Source organism: Salvelinus sp. IW2-2015, linkage group LG11 (assembly GCF_002910315.2).
Source record: "Salvelinus sp. IW2-2015 linkage group LG11, ASM291031v2, whole genome shotgun sequence".
Taxonomy (NCBI): Eukaryota; Metazoa; Chordata; class Actinopteri; order Salmoniformes; family Salmonidae; genus Salvelinus; species Salvelinus sp. IW2-2015.
The window spans coordinates 21,389,187-21,399,570 of NC_036851.1; the positions used below are offsets into that span (position 1 = coordinate 21,389,187).

At 45.1% G+C, this 10,384-nt stretch overlaps 1 protein-coding gene across 1 annotated transcript; it reads left to right on the forward strand.

Moving 5' to 3' along the window:
• The first annotated feature begins 1,369 nt into the window (after positions 1–1,369).
• On the forward strand, positions 1,370–10,020 carry LOC111969959 (leucine-rich repeats and immunoglobulin-like domains protein 2). Its single transcript, XM_023996364.2, has 17 exons — positions 1,370–2,051; positions 2,331–2,405; positions 2,623–2,757; positions 2,923–3,066; positions 3,246–3,389; positions 3,519–3,662; positions 3,911–4,054; positions 5,005–5,085; positions 5,194–5,265; positions 5,468–5,536; positions 5,662–5,825; positions 6,650–6,961; positions 7,136–7,417; positions 7,524–8,117; positions 8,310–8,450; positions 8,602–8,901; positions 9,139–10,020. The coding sequence occupies exons 1-17, from the start codon at positions 1,864–1,866 to the stop codon at positions 9,369–9,371; spliced, it is 3,222 nt and encodes a 1,073-aa protein (XP_023852132.1). The 5' UTR covers positions 1,370–1,863; the 3' UTR covers positions 9,372–10,020.
• The last annotated feature ends 364 nt before the right edge of the window (positions 10,021–10,384 follow it).

Genomic DNA, 10,384 nt, shown 5'->3' on the forward strand with positions numbered 1-10,384 from the left:
TCGGCAAATGTGTGATGCTCTCCATGCTCATTAGTTGCTCATTCAACATATTTGCTGCTACTTCACTCAATCCCATATTAAGTCTCCCTTCTTAACTGTTTTATATTCTAGACCAACCAGAAATGTTTCCTTGGCTAAATATTCCAAGATTTTCCCAGATTCCCAGATATTCATAAAACAGCCACAAATGTGTCTTAATTTAAGGTTGGGTATAAGGTTATCCGTGTGGTTAAGATTGGGGATAAGGTTAGGTTTTAAATATTGTAGAAATAAGCGGGGTTTAGCCATAGTTATGACCTTGCCCTAGAGAAAGAGGTAGGTGAAGGGAAATTAGCTTGGTTAATTGGAAATGGTAGATTGTTCATATTTTGTGGTAGCCAGGCTCAGCAAGAGAAGATTCTGAAAATGGAAAAGCTTAATGGGAAGAAGATTAAAAGCCATGTCCCTGGTGCTTATGCTAGATTGGGGGGAGTCATCGCTAGGGTCCAAATATCTACGTAAATAGATGATATTAAAGAAAATGTGAAGGGAGGAAGAGGGATTGAGGCCAAAAGGTTGATCAGTCGAAAATAAGGTCAAAGAAGTGAAAGCGTATCAGTGCTTCTGAGGTTTGAGAAGGTTATGCCTGGGAAAGTACATATAGGAATCCTTAGTTTCAATGTCAGAGAATTTGTCCCATCCTCATTGCAAGGTTTTAAATGCCAAAGCATGGGACATGTAGCTGTTCAATGTAAAGGAAGGAAAAGATGTACCAAGTTTGGAGGGGAACATGATTACCGTGAATGTGGGAGCAATGTGGAGGTTAAGTGTTGTAAGTGTGGGGGGGAACACAGTGCATCATTTGGTGGATGCCAGGTGCAGAGAGAGGCTCAGCGATATAGAATTAGTCATGATGTATCGTATCTAGAGGCTGTAAGACAGATCGGTGGAACTACAGTGTGGAATGATGGTGCTTCTATGGCTACTCCTGTGGTAAGTGGGCCTAATGTCTGGGATGATGTTTCTACTGGTCCTGGCATGGTTTGGAGACCTGCTCAGAAATCTTGAACTCATGAATGTGTGGTGTCAAAGGACACTTAATAAAGTGGACTTCATAGCTTTTATTGGTAAGGTTATCAATACTACTCGGGTTGTGGAAAGCAGAAATGCCAGGTTGAAGGTTATTGTAGATATGGCAAAAGAGATATTGGGGGTATCAGATGCTACTGTTGAAATGAAAATTTTATTTTATTTTCATGGTAGTACAGAATTGGGCAGATCATGATTGATCGTACATTCCAGCACAGTATGTGACGGCATGCACTTAAACGATTGTTTGCCGACCGCCATGATATCATAGAAGAAGAAGACGATAGTAATGACTTTGTGGCTGTGGTAACTAGTGACGACTGAACGCAAGACGCCTTTGTTGTTCCTTCGATTAAACAGAAGTCGGGGAAATGATGTCTACTTGGTAGCTAGCGATTTATTGTTGTAAATTAGCTAGAACACTATGGACGATCCAAAGCCGTTTGATACGATGTAAAATTAACTTGGTCCGTGGAAACATCGACGGTCTTGGTTACTTGACGAAAGCTAGCTAGGAGTTGTGTTGAGATTGGAAGCGGAAGGAAATTCGAAGGGGAAAATCCGTGGTAGGACGTGGGATGCATTGCGCAAGTTGGAAGAAAGACTTTCCCGATGTTATGCGACAAATGGGTTTCACAACTCGTGAAAGCGGGGGGTTATTTTATTAATATCAAGTTATAGGAATCGGTTGGTACTGTTGGTTGAGACATATTTCATAACTGTCAGAAGCGAGCGACGTAAAGTAGCTAGCTACAGTACTGTAGGTATTGATAGTTAGCTAGCTAGACTTTTAAAATGGCGGAAGCCTGGCCCAGACCCCCGGCCCTCATTTTGTTGTTGAGTTTGAGTGCCTGCTGGGAAGTGGATTCCTGCCCTGCTCGGTGRTCTTGTATAAGGGGATCAGACGAAATCCAAATCCTGGATTGTAATAGGAAAAGGTTGTCCTCGGCCCCTCTGGATCCACCTCACGGGATTACTCATCTGTAAGTAGCTAGCCTAGTTCGTTTGTTGACAAGCAACAGTGGGTTTCCCATGTTCTCTGTGGTGGCTCCTTAGCAAGCCACCTGGCCTTGTTAGCTTGCGAGCTAAAGTCTATATCAGTTGTTTAACTCAATAGATACTAGTATCTGGATGTGATCATTTTAGTTTTTCTTGTAAAGATGCAAAGACAAATGCTACATCCACTGTAGTGGACTACCTGAAAGGTGTCAATGGAATTCTCCTGTAACTTTATGTAATAAATAATGCTATCTCCTTTTCAGCACTATGAATCACAATGATCTGACAACTGTTCCATACCTTGGAGAAGTTACCTCAAACATCACAACACTCTTATTGTAAGTCAAAACAAATGTATCCTCTAAGTCTTGCAATAACCAATGTGATTCCTAGATGTCCTGTAGTATGATAGAGAAGTGTTAAAGAAAGGAATCACTTGTCTTCCCGGCCTTAGTCATAGCTAAGGTTTATTTGGGTCATCACATGTTCACATTGATGGTGTCATCATGTAGATCCATGTTGATAATTATGTACATTACTGATCATTGTGCCCAGGGTCCACAACCTGATCTCAGAACTGTGGATGCATCAGCTGCAGCTGTACATCTCCTTGGAGACACTTGATCTGTCATCTAACTCTATCTCAGAGATCAAGGCTGGAGCCTTCCCACCAATGCAGCTGAAATACTTGTGGGTCCTGCCTGTAGCATTGTTTTCCAACTATAGTAAACTACTTCTAATGAGGGAAGAGCTGGTCATTTAAGTCATAACCCAGTCTTTGGCCATTACTCAGAAGGGCATTCTACTGTACTTGTTGTCATTGGGTTGTTAATTTTGTGTTTCTGCATCTCCCAGGAATTTAAGCAATAACAAGATCAGTGTCCTTGAACCTGGCTGCTTTGACAACATCTCTAGTTCCCTGCTGGTCCTGAAGCTGAACAGGAACAGAATAACACTGCTGCCATGCAAAGTATTCAGGCTTCCCCAGCTGCAGTTTCTGTATGTTAATTTTCTTCTTTAGTCAATCCATTACCGTAGTAATTATGAGCAGTTAAATATGAAATTATTTTCAAAAGTTTGCATTCATGACTGAATTTTTAGATTTCACAGATTCGATGATGCACTATTTTCAAGTAGTTAAAAGAAATGGTTCTAAACTGCCTGTCTGACTACCCTAGGGAATTAAAGCGCAACAAGATCAAGATAGTGGACAGTCTGACCTTCAAAGGGATGGACTTACTGAAATCACTGAAGATGCAGCGGAATGGCATAACTAAGCTGATGGATGGTGCTTTCTTTGGGCTCAACAACATGGAGGAGCTGTGAGTTATTTTTCCTTATTGTCTTCTATTAGAACGTTCATTACAGTATGTGTTTATATGCATGTAGGACTAAGAGTTGTGATACCCTGTATTTTTAATACCCCATCCTTTGTTTTCTAATGTATTCAGAGAGCTGGAGCACAACAACTTGACGGAGGTCAACAAAGGCTGGCTGTATGGCCTGCACATGCTGCGTGTGCTGCGGTTCAGCCAGAACGCCATCGGCATCATCCGACCAGACGCCTGGGAGTTCTGCCAAAAGCTGGAGGAACTGTGAGTGTTCTCTACCTAACCCCATCCCCATGGGAGTGAATCTGCAAATTTTATGCATAAGAGCCATTTTGACCCCTTTTATGAAGCTGAAGGACCAATATCTAGTTGGGACTTGGGGAGAGTGTATTGCAGATCATTTTATGTTTCACATGTATTCATGCTGATTGTTAAGGGGCCAGGATGTTTTAGTAAAGTGTGATTGCACAAGACCATTGTCCAAGCTTGTCTCCTGTGGATGTCCTCCTTAGAGATCTGTCCTTCAACCACCTGACCCGGCTGGAGGAGACAGCGTTCAGTGGACTGGGTCTTCTGGAGAACCTGAATCTGGGAGATAACTCGGTCAGCCACCTGGGAGAGGGAGTCTTCAGCAGCCTGGCCAATCTGCGCTCACTGTAAGGATGTCACACCTCACTCTTAAAAACCTGTGCCATTCATTCACTCATTATGCATTCACATAACACAATAAACACTGACATGTTTTTGGCACCTCTGCATTCTGATGAAGGCTGCAAACAACAGTAGGTTTGTGTATTATAATTTTTTTGTTGTTGATTTGTCCTGGCTTTGGTTTTGTTTATTAGTCTATTAGACTGTTGAATGGTAGACCACTAAACTGTAGTATAGTAACTAGCACCTTCATGTTCTCATCGTCATGTCTTTGCCTGTAGTATAGAACTACTCTTTCCATTGCTTAGTTGGACTGTGTAGTGTTTAATGCAATAATGACAAACATAGACAACTCATAATTGTTTTTAAAGACCTCTGAGACAGGAAGAATAATGTTGAGTACAAAATAAATCGTGAATGCTGCCTCCAGCCAGTAGATTGGCTCAATTAACCAAATACTTTGCAAAATCGCTCTGGGAAGAGAAGGGGCACTAACACAATTGATGTGCTGAGTTCCAAGAAGGCATTGAGCTGCAAAGAGAGGGAGGTCGGGGCTCGGGTTCAGCACACCTCCCTGGGCCCTATGTGGCAGGGGGAATTAGAGGGTTAAGGCCCTTTTGAGAGCCACCCAGGCATGAGGAAGGAGAAACAAAAGCGCCCATGACCCGTCCTGTGAACACAAGCCCTCTGCGGGTTTTAGAAGAACCCGTGAACCGTTAAATGCTAAACGCAGCCAATTAATCCCCTCATCAGAACTGCAGGAGCACTGAGCTATGACACTCTGTAAAGTATGCCGCTTCACATTTGCCAAATTAATCAAATTGGTTTAGACACACAGAGCAGAAATGAACTTATTTTCTCTCATCAAGCAAAGAGGCTCAGAGTGAGCTTTGTGCTTCTGATTCTGGGGAAAGTATTTTTTTTCTTACATACTGTATTTCTGTTTGCATTTCAGAGACATACGGGATAATGAAATCTCTTGGGCCATTGAGGACTCCATTGGTGTGTTTGTTGGAATGAAGAAACTGAACACCTTGTAAGGGCAAGGGCATTCTGCATAATATATATTAATTTTGTTGTTATGGATACTGATATCAGCAGAATATTTGTAGGCATATTTCATCTGAGACTGTTTATCCCCCAGGATTCTCCAGCAGAACAAGATCAAATCTATCACAAAGAAGGCCTTTGAGGGTCTGGAGGAGCTTGAGCACCTGTAAGTACCACTACAGCAAACCCACTCCGAGATGGTTGGTCTCCATTAACAGAAGATTCAGCAGCTATCACTTCAAGACCGAGACAGGAGATGGTTCTGATTACCCCAGTGCAGCTGTTTTATTGCGCTAGTATCATAGGAAACCAATGATAATGTCATGATGCTAGCGCAGCACTTCATTCATATTTATTTTTGCCAACAGAGACCTGAGCAAGAATGGGATCATGTCCATCCACCCTGATTCTTTGTCTCACATGAAGCTGAAAGTGTTGTAAGTAGGACCTACTAATGTCTGAGGTGGTGGTCTTGAGTCCTTGTAGCAGAGGCTACAATATTTACAAATTAAAGAACGCTTGAATCATTTCATAATATTGTGGCTGTATGTCCTGTCCTCAGTGTCCTGAACACTAGCAGCCTGCTTTGTGACTGCCAGCTGCAGTGGCTGGGCCCGTGGTTGACTGACAACCACTTCCTGCAGTCTGTCTCAGTCATGTGTGCCCACCCTGCCAGCCTGCTGGGCCGCAACGTTGTGTCTGTCAGCCTGGAGGAGCTCGTCTGTGGTTAGTCACCTAGCTACCTACCCTGCTGTATTTAGTCTGGACCAGATCTCACTAACCAGGTTTCCATCCAACCTTTCTATGTGAGTAAAGTACATGTCAGATAAAACATTTCACAACAGGCCTGATGGAAACAGCAAATTAGTGGGATCTTTTTGTCGGTAAAATTAATCATGCGAGAAATGGTGGTGGAAACGCTTTTATGCGCAAATATTGTTATAATAATTATCATATGGAAGTAAACTTGGAGTTACGTGATGACATTTTGTGTGGTCCTCCCACTATGACTCAGGAAAGCAGGCAGTTTATTAGGCTACAGAATAAACAAGTTATGATTGACTTCACCGGGTGGTGAAAGTGCATGGTGACGAGCTTGATGCTCCTTTCCAGTAAATACTGAGGGTTTTATTCTGGTGACGATTCTGGTGATGATGATCGATGCTTGGCTGCCGTTTGACAAATAGAAATGATCACACTCTTTTGTCGTTAATAATCAAATGTAGGCTATAACCACACCGTGTCTGCAAGCTTTTGGCTAGAGCGCACGTGCCAAAACCAGAGTGGGCACAATTGCTTTATAAAACCATCAGGAGAGTTTAAACGTTATTGTATGTGCACTACGTTATCACGCACAGCCTTTTATCTGCAATTTGATGAAAACACATTGTCTTTTGGGAGAATGCGCATATAGTCTTTAATCAGGCGAATATTCAAAATTCAACATAATCTGTCGCCAATTGGATGGAAACCTAGCTACTGACTGGGACAATTATCACACAACGTGTCTCAGAACCTTTAAGTTTTTTAATTAACTCATCATCCCACAGATGACTTCCCGAAGCCCCGGATCACAGAGCACCCTGAGACTGCCACCGCCCTGCGTGGGACCAATGTGACTCTGAGCTGCCTGGCGTCCAGCAGCAGTGACTCCCCCATGACCACGGCCTGGAGGAAGGACGGGGAGGTGCTGTATGATGCAGAGGTGCAGAACTACGCCCGCTACCAGGAGGGAGAGTTGATCTACACCACCGTGCTGCACCTGCTCAACGTCAACTTCACAGACGAGGGACGCTACCAGTGTGTAGTTTCCAACCATTTTGGTGCCAACTACTCCAACCGGGCCAAGCTCACAGTCAATGGTGAGGAGGCTTTAAAGTTTTCTCCCTAAAAGTTTTTATACATTTACAAACTGTTATCATGACTTGTTCCTTGGTTGGCATTGAGCTGTTAATCTAAGTTTGAGCTGGCATGGTTGGGCTTCCATATCAAGGCATTACAATCTTCAATCTTTTTTTCTTACTTTCCTCTCTCAGAGCTACCATCCTTCCTGAAGACTCCCATGGATCTGACCATCCGTACAGGCACCATGGCCAGGCTGGAGTGTGCTGCCGAGGGTCACCCCTCACCCCAGATTGCCTGGCAGAAAGACGGGGGCACAGACTTCCCTGCTGCCCGGGAGAGAAGGATACACGTCATGCCTGACGATGACATCTTCTTCATTGCCAATGTAAAGACGGAGGACATGGGTGTGTACAGCTGCACAGCCCAGAATGTTGCAGGAAGCTTGTCAGCCAACGCTACACTCACTGTGCTAGGTAAACTGCCATCTCATTATCAATTATCTGGTCAATACATACAGTTTTATATCATGTGTTCATAATTTGATTGGTAATTGTTAAATGTAAATCTCTCTCCTCCCAGAAACTCCGTTCTTAATGCGTCACATGGAGGACAGGACAGTAGCTCGTGGGGAGACGGCGGTGCTCCAGTGTATTGCAGGGGGCAGCCCTGCGCCCCGTCTCAACTGGACCAAGGACGACGGGCCCCTGGTCCTTACCGAGCGCCACTTCTTTGCTGCTGCCAACCAGTTGCTCATCATTGTGGACACGGGGCCGGCGGACACCGGGAAGTACACATGTATCATGTCCAACACGCTGGGCACGAAGCGCGGCCACATCTACCTCAGCGTGTCGCCATCGCCCAACTGTGACACGGCCGGCGGCTACGACCAGGACGGCTGGACCACGGTGGGCATCGTGGTGATCGTAGTGGTCTGCTGCGTGGTGGGCACCTCGCTGGTCTGGGTCATCGTCATCTACCACATGCGTCGGAAGAGCGAGGACTACAGCATCACCAACACAGATGAGCTGAACCTGCCGGCAGACATCCCCAGCTACCTGTCCTCTCAGCGCACACTGTCAGAGCCTCAAGAGGGATACAGCAACTCTGAAGCAGGGAGCCACCAACAGCTCATGCCACCACTGTCCAACGGCTACGTCCACAAGGGCACTGACGGTAACCTTACTATACTGACTTCCTAGATTCAGTCTCATTTATCTGAGGCCCGTTGACATTACAATGTTTTTTCTGTTTTTGCACTCTGTCACTAAAGACAGTTTGCTCAAATTTTGATTGACTGGTAAACTGACTGGCCCCTGACTGGTGAGCAGAAAGATGAGTTCCCCATCATGTTTGTGTGTTGTCCAGGTGTGTGTTATGGTGACACAGGCAGCGAGGTGGACACCGAGGCCAACGGGATGCCACACTGCCGCGTGGGCTCTCTGTTTACGGGACGGAGCAGCTTCCATCCTGGGGAGCCTCGCGAGGGACTGGCTGGGGTGCATACAGGTGGGTTTAGTCATTAGAACCAACCAACCAACAAAACTTGATCTCCTAAACAACACTTTTACAGCACAGTTTGTTGAAAGGTCTGTCTTTCACAATCAGATTGTGTGGATTTGTTTCAGAGTAAGAGTTTATAGTTGACTGTCCTCAACAGGTGGTGCAGGGCCGCTGGTCATCTGCTCGGACTGCTACYACAACGCTAACATCTACTCTCGAACCCGGGAGTACTGCCCCTATGCCTACCTGGCTGAGGATGACTCCCTTGACAAGAGTCTGTCAGGCATCATGGCCCACTTTCCTAAGGAGTCCTACAGGGAGCAGCACACCCAGCATGAGGACACAGCCCTGGAGAGCCTCATCAACAACCAGGACTCCTCAGTCTTCCTCACCAGCCACGACCTCACCAAGAGGCTGAGCACAGCCCTCAGCCCCCCAGAACAACACTACAGCACCGGTGAGAGACCAGCTACAGACAGGCTATCTGACCTCAGTGGCATGCATGTCAACAATGAGCTCACAGAGATGTGTTCAGACAGGGATTTCACAGATGGGTTATCTAACAGTGACCTCAGACATACTGTGAACTGACAGACATTAATTTTAAGTCAGTTTTCTGGCACAGTCTAATCTATGAGCTCCTATGGATGCAAACCCTTTTTGTTGAGTAATAATGTATGTTTGGTCTCTGCAGATGTTCCCTCCAGGTTGTTTTGGGGCAAAGGAGAGGACTTGTCTACAGTGCCCCAACCAGGTCTGTCTCAGCAGCCAGTGAATGTGCACAAGACTCCCCACGTGTCCTCAGTTGGTGTGGGGGGAGAGGAGAGGAGTGGAAAGGGGGATGCCTCACTTTCCCAGAGCACACAGGACCACATAAGTGCCTCTTATAGGACTAAGCCTCAAGAGCACACCCACTCCCCCATATAAAGCCTCTTCCCTATACACCCGGCCATCCTCTCTCACTTGGTCCTCTGCTCCAGCCACTACCTCCAAAGAGACGTATCACTTTCTGCCAAAAATGCTTTCTTGTATGTTTACATTACTTTCAATCACGCAGAGACAATTTGTTCCTACGAATTTGAAAAGGAACTGAACAGGTGACTAACCACCTCCCTTTCCACCTCCACCTCCCTTTCCTCCCACTCCCTCTCTTTCTAGAGGAAACTGAATGTATCCATCAAAGAGCCATTTTGGATGCTTCCTTTTTGATTTTTAAGACATCAGAAGTTTGAAACGTGCTAACACTGTCCTCTGTACAGAAGTAGGGAATGGCAGCAGTGTTGGTGGATCTCCTGAGCGTTGTGCTTTACACTTGCAGTTGCCACATTATTTCTACAGTCACTTGTTGGAGCAGCCTTCATGATTTAAGGTACAAGTCCAGGACCACCTCTGCTCTCTCATCCAGGACTAGAGGGGCCAGAGACCCCAGTCGTTGCTTGTTCAGCAGTGAGTGGTACGTACCTAACAGGGCCTATAGGTCAAGAAGGACCCTCACTGAATGGATCCCACCTCTAGCCATCTGTATCGACTAACAGTCTGCTATTATACAAACTCAGAGACTGACATCAGACATGGTGTGTCTATATGCAATATTATCAATGTATCTTAAGCTCAGATTGTTTTCCCGTGTGTCAAATGGAGGCAGTCGTACCAACAATCTTTTTCTATTTTTGTTGTATGAAAGCGCACTGTCAAAACAAAGAAAATATTCGGTATTGCACATTTGACAATCATGGTTTCGGTGGCCTCTTTATGATGGTTCTGTCAGAGGGTTTTCAACAGGCATTCTCAGTAACACTCCAACAGGTATGGTTTCTCGTCACCTATATGCACTGATCATATTTTCCTCAAAATATCATTTTACAGGCACTTACCTCTCATGGTGGTATGTTTTATTATGCAGTGTGCATGCCATTTTAGATTCCTAGAAGGATAATATG